The sequence below is a fragment of the Ursus americanus genome, chromosome 20, assembly GCF_024610735.1.
Source record: "Ursus americanus isolate L20-20 chromosome 20, mUrsAme1.1.p, whole genome shotgun sequence".
Taxonomy (NCBI): domain Eukaryota; kingdom Metazoa; phylum Chordata; class Mammalia; order Carnivora; family Ursidae; genus Ursus; species Ursus americanus.
The window spans coordinates 13448140-13467274 of NC_142146.1; the positions used below are offsets into that span (position 1 = coordinate 13448140).

At 53.6% G+C, this 19135-nt stretch overlaps 1 protein-coding gene across 4 annotated transcripts in view; it reads left to right on the plus strand.

Moving 5' to 3' along the window:
* Positions 1 to 18301, plus strand: part of OSBPL10 (oxysterol binding protein like 10) — a 291431-nt gene extending 273130 nt beyond the window's left edge. For 2 of the 4 annotated variants that reach the window (XM_087870139.1, XM_087870138.1), the window contains 5 exons: positions 1961 to 2438; positions 10679 to 10865; positions 13010 to 13192; positions 15587 to 15740; positions 18123 to 18301. In XM_087870139.1, coding sequence (XP_087726265.1) covers positions 1961 to 2438; positions 10679 to 10865; positions 13010 to 13192; positions 15587 to 15740; positions 18123 to 18167 — 1047 coding nt within the window. In that variant the 3' untranslated portion in view covers positions 18168 to 18301. Of the gene's footprint in view, positions 1 to 1960; positions 2439 to 10678; positions 10866 to 13009; positions 13193 to 15586; positions 15741 to 16667; positions 18095 to 18122 lie in introns of those variants that run through there. The other 2 variants (XM_087870137.1, XM_087870136.1) reach the window with 2 other exon arrangements.
* Positions 18302 to 19135: the final 834 nt, after the last annotated feature.

The following is a 19135-nucleotide window of genomic DNA, read 5'->3' on the forward strand; positions in this document are numbered from 1 at the left end:
CACATACTCTTTCCTCTGACATAGTATTTAACCTAAAGAAAAGTGTTAATAAAGATACCAGATTTAGGGCGCCTGGGTGACTCAGGCGGTTAAGCGTCTGCCTTCGGCTCAGGTCATGATCCCAGTGTCCTGGGATCGAGCCCCACATTGGGCTCCTTGCTCAGCGGGGAGTCTGCTTCTCCCTCTCCCACCCCCACCCCCTGCGCTTGTGTTCCCTCTCTTGCTGTGTCTCTCTCTGTCAAATAAATTTAAAAAATCTTAAAAAAAAAAAAAAGATACCAGAGTCATCTCTCTGGTGGGCTGGGCTTTCTCCTGTTTCCTCTGAAATCTCTGTGCTTTACCGATCGGTCGGCCTGGCGGGCTCCTTCTCTCAGGACATCTCTCTTGCACGGTATCTACATCTTTTGCAAGGAGGGTCTGAGCAAACCCAGGTGGAGGCGGGGTAGCAGATCTGTAAGCCTTCTGACATTCGCGGTCAGAGAATATTTGCTCGGGAGTTGGGGCCTATATGGAGGAAGGACAGACTCCGTCCTGAGGAGGGAGTGTAAGCCAGCTGCGTCGCCTTGCCCTCGTGTGCCCCCACCCCCTCTCTCTCGGAGGGTGTTAGGAGCCAGCAGGCCACGGCCATGGTCGGCCTTCCAGCTTCAGAATCCTGTGATTCCACACGAGGAGGAGAACGTGCGACGCTCCAGGACAAAGGGAGCTGTGACTTGTAGCCAAGTGGGCGGATATGGATCCCCAATAACGAAGTTGCTTTAAGATCACGCTCGAGCAGTGAGAAGCAGACTCGCTCTCCTCCGCATGTCAGCGGTAGTACTGAGTGACCTGCTTTCCAGCCCAGTTTCACAGTGGCCTTCGCTGGCTTTACCTGAGCTCCTCACTGGGGTTGATGAGCGCCTGGGTCCACTCTGGATCCGCGAGGAGTCCCTGTCTTGTCCCTGACAGAGGCGTTCAGATCTCTACTCCTCTTTAGTAGTGATGCCCTAACAAACCCAGGAGTAGCCCGAGTGCCGGTCCGTTTACCAGAAGATTCCGTATTAAGTGCCAGCCCACTTCTTTGTGACTTCTGCTCATTTCCTCTGGCCCAGCCTTGCCGAGCAGCCCCCACACATGGCCCCTCTTCTCCGTGGCAGCTCTCTGGACATTCGCTGGCTCGCTAATTGGCCTTCCCTCCCAGAGACCTGCGCCAAGGGGCCCTTTCCTCACTCCTGCTCTGTCTTGATCATGTCGGGATTTGTATGCTGCTCTTCTAACAGAGATCTCCAAATAGACATGCTCAGTGGTGGTGTGTGCAGGTCGACCCGGACCCCCGTGATGCGGCACCAGCAAACCCCCAGGCTCCGTGTTCGGGGGGACACACTGAACCCCCGCCCTTGGTTGTGTCTGATGTCAGGAAGAAAAGGAAAAAGTCCCTCCGAGCTCTTTTCTTCACATCTCTAAGTAACAAGGAATAAAAGAGGGTTTTTTTTTTTTTTAAGATTTTATTCATTTATTTGACAGAGACAGTGAGAGAGGGAACACAAGCAGGGGGAGTGGGAGAGAGAGGGAGAGCAGGCTTCCCGCTGAGTAGGGAGCCCACTGTGGGACTCGATCCTGGGACCCTGAGCCGAAGGCAGATGTTTAACGACTGAGCCGCCCAGGCGCCCCTAAAAGAGGGTTTTGTGTGAGGACAGTGACAGCGGTGGAGAGGGAGGCGGAGACCGCCGTTCGGGTCCAAATGAGCAGAAAAGAGAGCTGCTCGAGCCATCTCGTCCACGAAGGCGGGTTAGTATTTTGCTGCCCCTGCAGCCACGTCTCCCACCTTGTTTTCTTGGACATCGTTCCCCCGATCTGTCATTGGTATACGAATAAAAGAAAGCTTCCTGGCTGACGCCAGGATCAGGGTTTGCTCGGTGGGGGTGCAGCTTTCCTTGTGTCATCACGGGGTCTCCTGTCTGACTTTGTCTCCGTCCGAACGTAGGTGGTGCTTCCCACGTTCATCCTGGAGAAGCGATCCCTGCTGGAGATGTACGCAGACTTCATGGCGCACCCAGACCTGCTGCTGGCCATCACCGCCGGGGCCACGCCGGAGGAGAGAGTCATTTGCTTCGTGGAGTATTATCTCACGGCCTTCCACGAGGGCCGCAAGGGGGCCTTGGCCAAGAAGCCCTACAACCCCATCATCGGTGAGACGTTTCACTGCTCCTGGGAGGTCCCCAAAGACAGGGTCAAGCCAAAGAGGACTGCTGCCCATTCTCCTGCTGGCCACGAGCACCCGATGGCCGAGGACCCTTCCAAAAGCTACAAACTGAGGTTTGTGGCCGAGCAGGTGTCCCATCACCCACCCATCTCCTGCTTCTACTGTGAGTGCAAGGAGAAGAGACTGTGCGTCAACACTCACGTATGGACCAAAAGCAAGTTCATGGGCATGTCCGTGGGGGTCTCCATGATAGGGGAAGGTAAGCCATGTCGTACGTTTGGCGGGGATTGGCTCTCGCACGGTGGTGTTCGTACACCTGAGAGATGATTGATGACGGCGTGTGTGGAGTTCTTTGTTTTTATTTTGTTTTGGAATTGGAGGTGGCTGGGTAGTTAAGAGGGACGGGTTTTGTTATTTTGGGACCAGGCCCTGGTAATTTCCCAGTGGGGCCAAGGTTGCAGATTAGATGGGATGCACCTGGATCTTCACACATTATGCGTATATGGGGCCCACCTTACGTACCATTTTTATTTTCAGCTTTGCGTGAATATTAAGAGTTGGCTCCAAATCTGTGAACACACATTTTTGTTCATTCTCACCCGTGTTCTGGCTCACAGACAATAAGGAAAATAGTGTTGCCTCTTCCGAATCTGCTCATAAACATTCCCAAGGCAAATCTCTGGATTCTGCTAGAGCTTTCCGCAGCAAGAACAATGTAATCACAGCACTCGTGGATCGCACGTTCCTATTTTAGCAAATAGCTGTGAATGAAGTTTATTCATTGTTTGAAGAAACCTATAATAATCCTTGTTAAATGGAAGCATCTGCGTTCGTGGTTCTTCAACTTCTCTGAGTCACAGATTCCTTTGAGACTCAGACTATGGATTCTCTTCTCGAGGAAAGAAAAAAATCCAACACAAAATTTAGTTTTCGGTTTCAGGGAGTACATGACTCCTTAGAAGCCCTTCCAAAATCCATGAGATAAGAACACCTCTCATTCCCTTAGGACATTTTTATTGAGTACCTACTAGATGCCAGACATTATGTTAGGAGCTGTGGATACTTGTACGAACAAAATAGACCAGAAAAAAAGAATCTCTGTCCTCATTCAGCTTCCATTCTACTTCTATTTTCCTGGTAAATAAAATTATGTTGGTTGTGTTGGAAGGTGTGAGGTGCTATGGAGAAAAGTAAAGCAGGGGAGGGAGCGAGGAGCAGTGGGGAGGGAGCCGGGGTGGGGGCGGCGTGAGGATGGGATGGCATCTGGGAAGGTCCCCCTTGCGCCCCAAGGTTTGTCCTGGCAAAGCCTTCCCTTTGATTTAGAAACAAAAATCCAGTGCGGGAGATTCAGATCTCCTGTTTCATTTCACTCCTTATCCTAAGTTGCCCACATCAAGAATTATTGGAAGGTGGAATGTTTGTTTGCTGGAGGGGTGGAGTGTGGAGGCCCTTCACACCTTCCCTTACGCTCACCGCCCGCGGGCGTGGATGGCCGGCACCTTCCCGAGAGGCCTGGTTCAATTGTGTTTACTCGCTTATCTCTAACGGTGGTTCAGACAGTCCACGGGTTTATTTGTTCACTTGGGAAACGCATGGAGGCGTTTTTGGTGGCAGGCAGGCGCCCTGATGGGGTCAAGACAGAAGGCCCTGCCCTCAGAGAGCTGACACCTGAGGCGTGAGTCACCGAAAACAAGGCCCGTGCAGGAAATGGGCCGTGTGACTGGCTCTGCGAGACAAAGCAGGACGGGGTGATAGGGAGTGGGGTGCCTGGCCGAGGGGTGCTGTCACGGTTCACAGGGCAGACCTCCACAAGAATGCAGCTTTTTTTTAAGGTGTTTTTTTTTTTTCAAAAAAAGATTTTATTTATTTATTTGACAGAGAGAGAGAGAGTGCACACAAGCAAGGGGGAGAGACGGGGGGGGGGGGTGGGGGGGTGGAGAAGCAGGCTCCCCGCTGAGCGGGGAGCCCGACATGGGGCTCGATCCCGGGACCCTGAGATCATGACCTGAGCTGAAGGCAGCCACTTAATGACTGAGCCAGCCAGGCGTCCCCAGAATGTAGGCTTTGAGTCAAGGCTTGCTGGGGGTAAGGGAGCAGCCGTGCAGACGGCTGGAGGAAGACTGCTCCAGGCCAGGAGAGCAGGAGGCGCGGATGCCCAGGGCAAGCGTGTGAGGCAGGGCTGTTCTAGGAACTTCGTGGAGGCTGCTGTGTTTGAGCAGAGGGGCCAGGTCAGAGAGGAGGGGCCCGGCCACGGTGGCTGGCTCAGAGGCCTGCAGGGACTCGGCTTTTCCCGAGTGTGGTGTGAGTCCAGGGAGGGTGGCCGTGGCTGGAGCCGCACCGCAGGGCTGCTGGGTGGAACAGCCGAGGTGGGAGCGGGGAGGGCCCAGGGGCGCAGCTGGAGGGAGGCAGACAAGTTGTTTCTTTTCTCTTCCTCCCGCGCGCACACACTTTCGGTCTGTGATAAGCCAGGGTAAAGCGCTCACTGAATATAATGTCTTCTGATAAAGCTAACTGCTTGTTCAGGTACGGAGAAAATGTATTCTCGTGCGGTTCTGGGGATTCCCGTGCCCTCAGCCAAAGGCCTGCTGCCACGGGTCAAGGCAAGGCAAAACCACAGATGGTCAAGTGAGAGCACAGCGCAGGGACCTCCCAGTGTCTGGGCCCGTGAGCCAGGATTCCTGACATTGGACAGAGATCTGGACATTTTCCATAAAGGTGAAGATTTGCAAATCTAGTGCGTTAGGGAATTCTTCAGTCAGCGAAACTCAGTCTCTCCCCAGCCGTCCACCTCGGGGGGCGGGGGGGGGGGCTCTGGTGAGGAGGCCGTGTACAGCCGCGTTGCCTGTCTGACTGTGTTGTCATGCTGGCCCAGCCCTTCGGGCACATTCTGCGCCTCTCTGGCCTCTTCCCTGGGTTCTTGTTATCCTGCTCTGTCCTGGGCTGGGGCTCCTTCCTTCACCCAGAGGCGTACGTGACCTCCGTTTATCCCCTCTGGAACTTCACTTGAGAATGGTGGGTCCTTTTACCCCACCGTGTCCCCCACTCCCCGCCCCCTGAGGTGATTCAGCACCTTCACTTTCTGTTATTGGTGGTGGTTGTCGAATGAGAGCCTCTCAGAGCGCGGGCCTCTGATGTCTCAGGGTGTTCCCGACAGGCGGAGGATAGGGCCTGGGGCCTTTGATTCACTTGGCACGGCCCTGGGCACGCTGGACAAAGCGCTTCATGCAGTGGGTGGGAGATCATGGAACACGCTCTCCTGAGACCCTCACTGAAGCCATCCCTGAATTAGAATCTGCTGCTCCCAGTTCTCCCTGCTCGAAAATTCTACGTAGAACTTATCAGTAGAGTGCTGAAATCAGAAAGAAAATTCTGGAAAGAGACTCTGGAAGGGCCCTCCCTGGACATAGCCAGTGCATTCCTGCTGTGAATGGACCTGGGAAGGGTCAGGGGACCCCCACCCTTGGCTCATTCTTGTGAGGCCTTACGTTTCCCTAAGTCCTTCCAGAAGCTACATCCCCCTTTCATATTAATGGAATGTGCGGTCTGTAACACCCAGGATCCTTTTTTTCCCCAGAAAATACTTAAAAAAAAGTCTTATTTATTTGAGAGAGAGAGGGAAAGCACAGAGACAGAGGGTGAAGCAGACTCCCCACTAAGCAGGGAGCCAGATGCAGGGCTCAATCCCCGGACCCCAGGATCATGACCTGAGCCAAAGGCAGACGCTCAATCGACTGAGCCACCCAGGTGCCCCCCAAGAAAATACTTTTAAGAGTCCCCAAATTTTGGAGCAGAAGTTTCTGGTTCCTGGGGCGCCTGGGTGGCACAGCGGTTAAGCGTCTGCCTTCGGCTCAGGGCGCGATCCCGGCGTTATGGGATCGAGCCCCACATCAGGCTCCTCTGCTATGAGCCTGCTTCTTCCTCTCCCACTCCCCCTGCTTGTGTTCCCTCTCTCGCTGGCTGTCTCTCTCTCTGTCAAATAAATAAATAAAATCTTAAAAAAAAAAAAAAAGAAGTTGTTTCTGGTTCCTGTATTCAGAGCTCCTTTGGGGGATTGAGGGGATGGGAAGCCAGGATGTTTTTCTTTTCTCACTACTTCCTTGTACTGATCTAGCAGATTCCATGAATTTGTTGACTGCGTCTGAAGTAACTTCTTTTTTTCCCACCCCCTCATTTTAAAAATTAGATCTTCATGGGTGCACGGGAAATTTTTGTATGTAAATACATGGGCTTATCTTTTAAAGTACTGCCTTTAGGCCGTGCCACATTTGGCTACAATAAAATGCCATTATATAGAGTGTCACTTAGGTCGCAGCTCAGAGACTGGCTCCCCCCCGCCCAGGTCCCGCAGCCCTTCCCCGGGGAAACGAGGTCCCTCTGCTCATCACCCGCTCTGTGGGGGAACCGAGGCGTATTCAGCGGCTCTTGCAACCTGCTCCCCCCAAAACTCCGGAGCCAGAGCCCAGGAAGTGGCACCGCTTCTTAATTGAGTCTGGGGGGACAGGCTGTTAGTTCCAGCGAGAGAAGTGCGGGTCGGCTGGGTGCTTGGGAGCGCGGACGCTGTCGGGCCTGCTGACCTGTGTCCGCGTTCGCCCTGCCGTTTGGTGCTTCCCAGAGCCAGCCGCCTGCTGGAACAGTGTGGGTCCTCAGATTGAGAGCGCCTGCGAAAGTATTTTAAATGTCTCAGTTTGAAAATCTTAATGCTTTGCCTTATGTTTACTGGTATATCAATCTGTGGGATTGAAAATGGAAATCTTGCAGCTCGAAGACTAACCACGCTGTGGAAATATTGATTATTTGACATTTTTTTTGGCTTCTCTCAGCTCTTAGGCTAATTAAAAAGGAACCTTCATTTGTGAGCCCATCTGTAAGTCTAGTTTTAATATAGTCTTTTCTTCATATCAGGGACAGATTTTTTTGTTTTGTTTTGTTTTATGCAGCCCTGAAAGAAGAGTTCGGACTGGGAAGGGATAATTGCAGGTGTTTAATGAGAAAGCGCACATTTATGGACTTTTAGAGAAGAGCCACGGGAGTGTGGTCTCCCCAGTGCTTTCCTACCAGCTCAGCTTTGGGGCTCACTGATGTCTGTGGACTTCAGCTTTGAAGGAGATTTTTCCTTTTTTCTTTTGCTTTCTTCCATTTTCTTCTTCTTTTTTTAGGTAGGCCCCACACCCACTGTGGAGCCCGGCACGGGGCCGAACTCACGACTCTGAGATCAAGAGTCAGACGCTTAGCGACCGAGCCACCCAGGTGCCCCTGCAAGACACTTTTCTAGAGATGAGTGGGAAGAGGATGTCTCCGTCCTCTCTCCATCCCCCGTGTGCATACCCCGCTGCCTCTTTGTGATTCGCTCTTTATTCCGAAATGGAAATACTGCTGCTCAGACTTCACCCTCCAAGAAAGCCGCTCCAGAGAGCGCGGAGTAGTTAGGATATAGAACCTCTGGGGTCTGGCTATGTGCCAGGCGGGTGCTTTTAGCTGAGTTCTAGAATCGCCTTCTCCTCCTCACCGCAGCCTGTGGAGGTGGGGCTACTGTCATCCCTGGGTCACGGATAAGGAAACTGAGGCACAGAGAAGGTAAGGCCCCAGGCTGGTGAGTGACTGAGGGCTTCAGAGGACCCCCCTCGGAGGTCTCCGTCTCATCCAGCTCTTTACAAAACCCTGGGGCACAGGGTCCACGTGAATATGTGGCAAAGAGAATATCAGCTGTACAACGCTGCGTCACGAAGGTGCTCGGTTGTGTGGCCCTGGCCTGAAGAGAGGCTGCCGGCCGGCCGTGCGCTCCCAGCTGCGGCCTGGAAGGGCTGACCCGTCAGCGATGCTGGAGCTGTCGGAGTGGGGGGCGCTCTTGAGGACACGGTGGCCGCCGTGGAAGGGTTCTGCTACCAAGTAGTCCATTAGCACGGAGGCCAGGGACGGGGGACAGCCTCTTCTCCGGGACCTCGGAGAAAGTCTCCTCTGCAGGGACCCGGGGTCCTCTCCCAGCTGCCACAGCCCCAGACACCGTGCGGATGGGGCTGGCCCCGGAGGACCTGGAAGCTTGTGGGTAGAACTGGGCCAGGGAGGAAAGTCCGAGGTGGCCCCCTCTTCTCAGGTTCTCCTTCCAGTTCTTCTTGCGTGTGGGTGTCCTGCCTGTGTCTGGTATTAGCTGCGATTTCCCACCTGCTCAAGCCACCGAATGTGAGGAAGTCAGACACAGAGTGGGCTTTGAAACAACAAATGTGTCAGCCCCGGCTGTTCTCCTCCAAGGGTCCTGCTCAGAAACTGTCAGAACTGAGCTAGCAAAGGGTAATTCTCCTGCCAGACACGTCATCCCTCCGTGTGTGCCCACAGGGCAGGGCCTCGAGGGCCATCCGGGGTGGGGGGGGGGTCTACTCGCTGCCCTGTAGGAGGAGGGATGAGGGTCTCTGTGAGAGCATTCGATGGCCTGGGGGCTTTACTCTCAGGGAGATGCGTGACTTCAGTTAGAGAGCTAAGGCAAGGTGGAGAACGGGGAGGTCCGCTCTGATGTTGGGTATATTTGGCGTAGTAGAGCATGCTATTGTGTGTCTATGTTCCGTCCATTTGTGCAGGACGGGGCGGGAGGGGAGGGGGGAGAGAGAGAGAGAGATGGAGATTTAAATGCTGCCACGATATCTGTCCTCCGGTCCTGCCCGCGTGATCGTGAGTGACCCACAAATCTGTTTTTCCCTGACGGTCTCAGCTCCTGCACGTGCCCCACGTGTGTGAGCAACCCTCCGCTCTGGGGGTGCTCGAGCCCCCTGCACACACGTGAGCGTGTTCGCCCGGACTTGCAGGCCACTTCTCTCTTTCTGTGCGTCGGCAGAACTGACTTTACTGGAGGTAACAGAGAGGGCGCCTGCTGGTTCCAGACGAGCGTCGTCGGTTATCTGCAGACGGTAGCACTTCGGGGAGTCAGGGGATGTTCGAGGGTAAACTGAGTTCTAGTTGTCCGCGCCCTCCACTGACCTTAGCGACTCGGCATTCAGGACTTCTCTGTACGGTGTAGTCCCATCTGTCCTCAGCCCCCCGGCAAGCTCGTCGGGACTGAGAGAAACACACTGTCTCTACTGGGCGCGCTCTGGCTCTCCTTGATACAGACGTGTCTGGCCTGAGAGGGGAGCGCTGACCCGCCTCATTACTTAACCTGAATTTCGATTTCCTCAGGCTTACTTAAACATGCCAATTATTGCCAAATGGAGTCGTGAAACTTAACCGACATAATGCGTGGGAAGCCCCCAGGAATGCCTGGCAGCCAGAAAGTGCCAACACATGGGCACCACTGACCCCCAGGGGCCTGGGGAGGGGGCACCACCAGGGAGGGGCCGAAGGACGGCACGTTCCTTCCTGCGACGCACAGTGCACCCGTTGATGGCCAGGCTGGGAACGAGTTGGGATAGAGGGTGAGGCCGTGTGCAGGTCCCCGAGCCCCAGGGCTGGAGTGGGAGGCTGAGAAGGTTCCTTGCATGGAACACATCTCAGCCTGTATCCTGGTTCTCGGGGCCTCTGCCAGCCTGTATGGGCCTTTGGGTGCAGTAAAATGCTGCCCTCGACTGTGGGTGCCCAGCAAGGCAGGCCAGAGCAAGGGTTGGATTTCAGCTCTCAGAGGGCACCTTGTGTAGCATATAAACTATACGACAGCATACAACTAGACTCCCCGCCCTGGGAGTATGTGCGTTTAAAGGCTTTCATGTTAGCTTTCGAGATCTTGATGGAAATCGTGGCCCCTTTCCCTAGAAAATAAACAAACCACACAATTTTGCATTGTTCTGGAGGACTGAAACCTCTCCACACCTAAGGCTTGGATCCTGGGTTGGAGAACCCCTGATCCAGAGACAGGTTGTCCATGTGGCTACTGCCTGCCCCAGGTTGCTGATAGCAGTGTCCAGGTTGAGTTCTCTGGCTTCGTGAGAACCGTGAAGGTCTCTCCTGCTCTCAGGAAAAGGGAGAACTCCTTCACATGCTATTTCAAAGCTTAAAAGAAGGTCTGGCCCCTGCCAAATTAGCCAGCCTGCACATCCACACCTCTTCCCTCCTCCCTTTGTGCATGTGGGCCCTTCCCTGCTCACCAGGCTCCTTCCCACCACAGGGCCTTTGCACATGTTCTCCCCCCCCCCCCCGACATTTACCTTCTCAACTCTTACGTAGTCCAAACTTCCCTTCCTTCGGGAGAATTCTGTTTCCAGATCAACTCCTGTTGGAGGCCTCCATGGCACTGGACACTTCTCCCTCCTGCCTTTGTCACAGTTGGTGATTAATGTCCACCTTCGTGTTCTCCTTGAAGGAAGAAAGTGGTCTGTTCACTGTTGTATTTGCAGCAGCGTCTGGCACGCAGTAGGGCAGGGGATAAATAAACACGTGGCCGCCGAGGGGCTGACCTTTGCAGAGGTGGGAGACGCGACCTCTGTCGCGGGAGGCTACTTGGTTTGTTATCTTGATGTCTTTTGATCCCCAGCTGCCCTGTTCTTGTGTGCCTGACTCTCTCCCGCTCTCTCCCTGGAGGTGTGCTGAGGCTCCTGGAGCACGGGGAGGAGTACGTGTTCACCTTGCCCAGTGCCTACGCGCGCTCCATTCTCACCATCCCCTGGGTGGAGCTCGGAGGCAAAGTCAGCATCAGCTGTGCCAAGACGGGGTACTCGGCCACAGTGATCTTCCACACGAAGCCTTTTTACGGAGGGAAAGTCCACAGGTAGGAGGCGTCCGTGGATGCTGTGTGTCTGCCTTCACAGGGCGCCCGGACTTTCTTTCCTCCAGACGGAGCTTGGGTTCCAGCCGCGGGAGGAGTTGAAAATCAAGATAAAGTTAACGATCTTTTTTAAAAGAAGCGCCCCCCCCCCCCCCCCGGGCAGTTTTTTCTAAGCCCTCCCCGATCCACCCTTCCAGTGAAATCCTTTGGTGAGAGATTCACAGGACCCACACCTGAGAATAAAAGCTGCTTCCATTTCTTAAGAGAACCTCTCCCTTCTGAGGCCACAGCCCGTTTCTCTGCTCTGAAGCAATTCCATCTGTGAGCTCAGATGCTGCCTGAGAGCATTTTTATGTATTTGAGAGAGAGAGAGAGAGAGAGCGCACAAGCAGGGGGAGGGGCAGAGGGAGAGGGAGAAGCAGACTCCCCACTGAGCAGGGAGCCTGATACGGGGCTCGATGCCAGGACGCTGGGATCATGACCTGAGCTGAAGGCAGATGCTTAATCGACTGAGCCACCCAGGGGCCCCCTGAGAGCTCATTTCATGTTAAGTTGGTTCCGTGAAATACCCCGAACCCCGAAGCACCTATGAAATCAGGACCACTTTGGAAGCTGGGAAGCCTGATCCTAAGAAATCGAAGGAAACGCCTGCTGTTTGAGGGAGGCCTTGAGTTGTTGTCAGCGCTGCCGTTAGAGCTCACTGTATAAGCCAGCTCCCACCTCGGCCCTTGTTCTTGGAGAGCCTTGTTCTGTATGGCGTTCGTGCGAGGTGTCAGCTGACACCCGGGAGAGGGGTGCCCCCCGTGGCTGTGTGGGAGCCACGCGCACTGGCTCGCGCGGGCTGACGGTGTGCGTTTCTCCACAGCTCCACGGTCCCTCGGACCCTGGCAGTAGCTTGAGATCTGCGGTGGAGGGCACCCCCGAAGATGGCAAAAGAGTACAAATCAGGTGTTTTTCCCTCTGGAGAACGAGTTGTTAAAGCTTCGCCAGCACCCCGCTAGCACCCTTCCCCTACATGCAGCCAGAAGATTCCTGATGCCTCCCACGAGCCTTGGCCTCAGCACCCAGGAGCCATGGCTGTGCTCAGAGTCAGGGAGAGAGCTTCCAAGCCTGTGTTTGAAAACTCCGGGCTCAGCCTGAGCTGGGCCGTTCGAAAGAGGCGAGCTTAGCTCCTTCCTACCCTTGGCTGCTTCAGACCAGCTATCCTGTTTGCACCGCGGGACGCTGACCGTGCAGCAAGCTTCAAGGTGGAGAGGGAGGTGGGGTCCGCTTTCTCCCAGAGCTGGAGACCTGGAGCCCCTGAGGCCAGGCGGGAGAAACAGGGGAGGGCACAGACCTCCACAAAGACCCTGGTAAAGGTGGTCTGGGAGCTGCTGCTGGGAGGAGGACGGCGTTCAGTGCCGAGAGTGGAGGTTTTGCTTAGCCTTCGTTCAGAGGAACGTGCAGATGGCGGGGTGAACGGTTCCCTCCTTTTTCCGTGCGATCTCAGGCAGAGGATGGGCAGTCCCGTTTGGCCCGCGGTTCTGGGTGTACTCTCATGCCCTGTTGGGGGTTAAATTGTAGCACTGTTCGATGCTATTTAAGGGAGGAGAAGTATATGTTTGTTTCTACTGAATTGCTTGATTTCCACCCCAATAAAAACATATCACCTTTGTGCATTTACCACAATTAAGCAATTAACATTGCTGCATTGCGATCAACCAAGGTACAGACTTCATTCGCATCTCACCAGTCTCTCTACCGATGCTTGCTTTCTCCGATCAAGAATATTAGGTCATATTTTAAGAGAGCTAGTCTTTTTTTTTTTCTTTTTGAATATTTTATTTGAGAGTGAGAGGGAGAGCATGAGCAGGGGGAGGGGCAGAAGGGGAAGGAGTAGCAGACTCCCTGCTGAGCAGGGAGCCCCATATGGGGCTCGATCGCAGGACCCTGGGAGCATGACCTGAGCCGAAGGCAGACGCTTAACCGACTGAGCCACCCAGGCGCCCCTTTAAGAGCTAGTCTTTAAGAAAAATGGCAAAAAACAATCCCTCCGCCTTGCGACCCCATGAAAAGGAATCTCTGCGTGTGAATCCACCTTCTGAAGTGTGAGTCTCTGTTTTGATAATCTCATGAAGGGTGTTCATTTGACTCCTTCATTCATTCAGGGTCACAGCAGAAGTGAAGCACAACCCAACCAACACCGTCGTTTGTAAAGCCCACGGGGAATGGAACGGCACCTTAGAGTTCACGTACAACAGCGGGGAGACCAGGGTCATCGACACCACCACACTGCCAGTGTACCCCAAGAAGATCAGACCCCTGGAGAAGCAGGGGCCCATGGAGTCCAGGTGGGAACCGGGCGGGGTGTTTCTTCTGGGCTTGGCTCTTCTCAGCACCTGACCGAAATAAAAGGGAGGGAGAAGAAGCCACTGAGCGCTCAGCTGATGGAAATGGGCCAGGAATACTGTTCTTGAATTTCTCCCTGCGTGTGGCTTAAGAGCAGATCCTTTGAAGCTTTCAGTTCTGTTCTGTAGGTAGGGGTGGGTTGTGAGGAGAGCCTGCAGTAGACTTTTAATGCCCGTCCTAAGAGTTTGTCAACTCAGCTCCTCTGTTGCTTGACTGCCGTTAAATACAGGGTTGCTGGTCATCAAAGAACTGTGCCTAGAAGCCATGAGATACTGTTTTTTTCTCACGAGATTAGAGACACGATTTTAAAAAAAATCCAGCAGTGGCAAGAAGGGGATCAAATCAACACTCTGTACCCTACGCTCACAGTGAGAATACGTGTAGGGCAGCTGCAGGGGTCCGTAACTCCAAATTCCTGAATTCGCTTGAATTTTGTATTCCATCTTTGGGGATCTATTCTGAAGGAGAATTTTTAAATTCAGAAAAGGTTTTAAAGATAAAATTGGGTATTTTTTTCTAAAAAGAAAACTAAATAATGAAGAAGGAGAAACCATTTACCTGTTCAACAATAGGAGAGTGGTTAAGTGCACTGGGGAGTATCCACCCAATTAGTATGTCCACTCCGTGGTGTGAATATACCGCGGCCGCTTAAACGGGGGTTTATGCAGGTACAGAAGCAGAATCTTCTTAGAATATGCCTTTTTTAAGTTTTTAGTCTAGGAGGTTAGCTGACTATGGCTCATGGGCCACGTCCAGCCCATGTTGGATTTTTATAGAATTTTGAGGGACCACAGCCGTGATCATCGATTTACGTATTGCTTACGGCTGCCTTTGTATGGCATTGAAGCGGTTGTGATCAAGACCATATGGCCGGCAAAGCCTACAGTGTTTGCTCTCTGGCCCTTTAAAGAAGATATTTGCTGACCTCTTTGAGAGGTCTCTGCCCTCTAAATTTGGGACCACTAGCTTATGTTGAGACTCAGTCATGGGAGGTCCTGCCCTTGAGAGCACCCCACCTTGGATGTCCTTGCACCCAGCTTCTCCCTCAGCTCTAGATGTGTGTGGAGGGAGTGGGTGATGAAAAGGTCGTGATTTGACCCATCACCTTCCCCTCACTCTTTCTTCCCATCACCTCATTGTTTTGGCCAGTTGGACCTGGCTTTATAGTCCAGTTCCAGAAGTTTCTCCTGCTGTAAATGGGAGCCATTTCTGCCTGGGGCTGTGTATGGTCGGACTCAGGACAAGTCTGGTGGGCAGGCTGCACTTACAGCAGGAGCTCACCCCTTGTTGGCTGCCTGATTCTGATCCCTCTCAGAAGGGGCTGCTCCTTGTCCCCCCATTGCTGGCAGCCTTGTCCGCCGTTTTTTGGCTTCATCATGGTAACACTCTGGCTTCCTGCTGTTCCAGGCCCTCTCCAGGACAAGGCCAAGGGTACTCCACCATGGGAGTGCTCCCGGCCATGGATCTAATTATGGAATGTTTGCTTACTCCTGGCTGCAGAGGGGTGTTTTCCCCAAAGTCAGGGAGGGGGTCCTCCCAGCGGAGAATACTGATAGCTCCTTTTATGCAAAATCCCAAATTGCCCATGCGTTTGCATGAGGAAGTGCCCAGGGGCTGGTATCCTGCTTTATCTCAGTCCCTCTCCTCCCCTTCTAGAGCAGAGGATGAATCAGGAATGGTCCTGGGACATTCCGGAGGCCGAAAGCTATACCTCAGACAGGAGCCAGTCTAGGCTGCCTTCTGCAAGGAATGAATGAAGGAGGCAGAGGAGTAATTTTCCATGTAGACATGGGGGCATGCTGGATCCTGCCAGCTACACACACGCCCACTCACCCCAGTCTACAACTCCTAATACCGGGTTCCCCTGTGGATCGGCAGCCGTTGTTCGTATTTATCAGCTTGCTGACCTTGGGCCCGGCACTTTGCGTGGATCTTATTTTTCTCTTTAAAATGTAGATGGTGATATAGCATCCGTACCCCTGGGGTGTGGTGATGGTGAAATGAGCTCGTATATATGTAAGATGAGAAATACGAGATGCTATGATTGCGGTTGTGATGGTAGCAGTAGTAATACCGCCCGCTACTGCTGTTGCTGCTAGATTCAGTTGCTAGACACTCAGAGCCCTGCGGGAGGCATGCCGCTTAGGACAAGGGGGGACTGGAGACTTGGGCACCCGTCAGCCCTGGGTTCTCATCCTGGCTCTAGGGGTCTTGGAGGCACCCGGAATGCGCTCCCCCTGCCCGGGTGCCCTCCCCACCTCAGCTCTTGCTAAGAGCCACCCCTGTCAAGCCGGCTGTCCCTGCCTGACCGCTTCCTCTCCTCCATGCTTCCCCAGGAACCTCTGGCAGGAGGTGACCAGATACCTGCGGCTGGGGGACATTGATGCCGCCACCGAGCAGAAGCGGCGCCTGGAGGAGAAGCAGCGGGTGGAGGAACGGAAACGGGAGACCCTCCACACGCCGTGGCAGCCCAAGTATTTCATCCAGGAGGTAACTGCCGCCTGTCTTTGGGGACTGGTCCCGGGAGAGGGGCAGATGGGTTTGTCTTGCCAATGCAGCCGTTTGGATGGATGAGGATGCAGGGGAGCTCCTGGGAAGGTTTGGGGCGGCCTTGATCTGGCTGCAGCTTTGGGCCGGGCTGTCCTAGGGGCAGAACTGAGCGCCTGATGCTTCCCCGCTGACATTTTCTGTCCGAACAGCCCATCGGCCTGACGGGGAGCGCAAGGAAGGAAGGGGGCGGATGCTGTCCTATTTCAAAAACAAACAAAACCAAAAACACACCCCCCACTACTTTATCATTAGTAACACCTTAGCCGTGAAGCACCTCGAATGGGCCAAAGGGGATGGACATGCCAGTGAGTCCTGTGTCCTCAGTGCCGCTGCTGTCACCCAGGAAAGCGACACTGGAAGAGTAGTAGCCACCGGGTTGCCCACCCCCCTGGCAAGCAGGCGAGGTACCGTGTGCCCCGTTGAGGTTCTTATGAAGTTGTTTGTGGAGCAGTTGGGAAGCTTTCTGAGAACAGAATTGGAAATAACAGACGTGTGGGAGCCACAATTTTTAATGGAGGCCCTCAGGAGCCTGGCAGCATCGATGAGAGAAGGACCCGTGAGGACTGGGGCAGACACAGGCGTCCATAAAGGGAGTGGAGGCCACTTAACCCCCAGGCGACCACAGACTGTCCCATTCTTCACAAGAAGTGAGGAATCGATAGTGACATGGTAGCAAGGAATTTTAACAAGTTGAAACACTGCCAGCCGATGGACGTATGTCTAGGCTCTCTTGGGCCCAGGTGCTGCTGGTGTCTGACCTGAGCTACAAGGAAGGGTGACTGTGTCGCAGGAAGGCGGCAGGGGGAGATAGGAACTGGGAGGTGGATGTCCGGTCGGGAACAGAAGCAGCCGCGGTTGTCCCCACAGGCAGGAGCACAGAGACTTCCAGGCCGGAGGCTGGTTCAGACGGGAAGCCCGCTCGAGCTGCCTCAGGAGGCTGTGAGCGAGAACCGGGGCTGGGAGCCTGGCCTAGGCGGGGCGGATCTGTGTCAGCCAGGGTTCTCCAGAGAAACAGCAGAAGCGGGAGCAGGAGATGTAAATCCAGAGCGATTTGTTCTGAGGAACCGGCTCATGAGCTTTTGGAGGCTGAAAAGCCTCAGAATCTGCTGTGGGTAAGCTGAAGACCCCGGGAAAGCCGGTGGTGTGATTCAGTTCGAGTCCGAAGGCCTGAGAACCAGGGGAGCCAGTGGTGGAAAGGCCGGTCCAAGGGCGGGAGATGAGCTTGTCCCCACCCCAAGAAGTGAGGCAGAAAAAGAAAGGAGGGTGAATTCCTCCTTCCTTCCTTCCTGTGCCGTTTTTGTGTTCAGGCCCTGAGTGGGCCATGCCCACCGCTCTAGCGAGGGAGAGCAGCCGGCCCAGTGCTCAGTATCCCATCTGGAAACACCCTCACGGACGCATCCCGAGGGAGTGTGTGATCTGGGCGCCGTGGCCAGGCAAGTTAATACACAAAATTAACCGTGACAAAATCCGCCAAGGATCCTTTTGTGAGGTGCATCTGGTCTCTCGGAGACAACTAGTTTGCCTGGCTTCTGGGAAAAGTTGGATGTAGAAAAACCCAAAAGATGACAACAACAGAAAACCCCACACAGCTCTTCCTGGGTTTGATAAAAGCCAGAATGTTCGTAACAGAAAGCTTGAGGATATGTAAAGAATACAAATCATCCCAATACCAGAATCGTTACCATTCAGTACATTCCCTCCTAGGTAAGCCCCAGGTTGCGTGTCCCGCTCTGATTCTGGCCCTTTCTCTGACACTCGGTGTCGTGTCTTGCGTGTGCTGACTTGTGACCGCTGCCTGCTGCAGGGAGCCGTGGCTGGGCAGTCCCCTCCAGGCCGCCGGGACATGAATCACTGCTTGGGCCAGCTCCTCGGAGGCAGGCCTGGCCTCCTCTCTCCTGTCCGGTCATCCGACCACCCTCCTTTTTTGTCTTGCCCCACTGTTTCAAAGAGCTTTCTGGCAGCTAATCTTACATGATGTAAGCTCCCCTTCTTATGTTATTTTGGTTATTTTGTGGGGTTTCCTCCTGAAATGCCAAGATGTGAGGATGTATGGTCTCTCCAAAGCAGCCGGGCCAAGGAGGGGGAGTGAGACCACCGGCATGGCGTGGCTGTGAGCTACCAGAACACGCACGCACGCGCGCACACACACACACACACACACACACACACACACACACACACGGCACCCCTGAACAGATGCTAACAGAGCACTGCTTTGCTTGGTACCCCGCTTCTAGCCCAGCAGAGGCTGGGGAACTGTCTTTGCTTCTCCCCTTGCCCAGCTGAGAGGTCCTCATAAATGTCTCCTTCCTTGTCTTGCAGGGTGACGGCTGGGTGTACTTCAATCCTCTTTGGAAGGCACACTGATGGGGTGGAGGTGCAGAGCTTTCAGAATAGCCCTGTTTTTGTAGGAATTAAAGTGGTACAGTGTCAAGGTTCTGCTGGTATTCACCGAGACCTCTTGATATCATTCAAGAAATGGTACCTGAGAGAGAAAGGCTATACTGTGAAAAACGCACCACCAAACTACTCTAGGATTGAATTGATTCAAGAGCCATTGGGGGCACGTGTGTGTACGCAGGTCTGTGTGTGAGCTCTCAGTACACTGTATGTCCACACACGTGCACTATAGACACATGTCTGCTGGGTATTATCACACATGTAAATACTGCACTTACCAAGATTTAAGTGGGTAATTATGAGCTCCTTTTTATCAATGAGGTTTGAGGTTTTCTATTTTTCACTTTGCCAAAAACGTTTTGCACTCACGAAAGTATTCTCGTGTCGTCAACTCCTGTCAAAGCAGAGGTGAACTGGCATGGTCCGGGTGGTGTCCATATGGTAGAACGTGGCTTTAGAAGGGTAGGTGGCTGTCCCTTCACAATTTTTGTTGTGATTCCCACCTCCCTCCCCACTTTAGCATTTCGTTTGTCCTTACTCAAGAACGGGAAACTGTTCCTGCTGAATGGCGAAGGGGGCAAGAAGCTGTTAGAGGTTTATGCCAGAGCCTTCCAAGATGGAGCGCCCTTGGGAGAAGCAGGCCCGCCTTGGAATTTTCCTCCCATCTCCTTACCCCAGAATCTTTCTGACAATTTCTCATGTGCAAAGCATTAGTTAGACATTTTTCAGAAGCCGCTCCTTTTACAGTAGAAAACAAGTCAGATGAAGACTTCACTACTTTTGTGATGAAAAAGGGCTTTCGGAGTTAAATACACGTGTGCGTATACAAAACCGCACCACCCCAGCCTCGATTTTGTATTTAGTTTGGGGAAAGAGAAAATAATTTCCTGTGGGTTTTTTTTAAGTGCGCCTCTCTTGTTTGACCCAAACTCGGC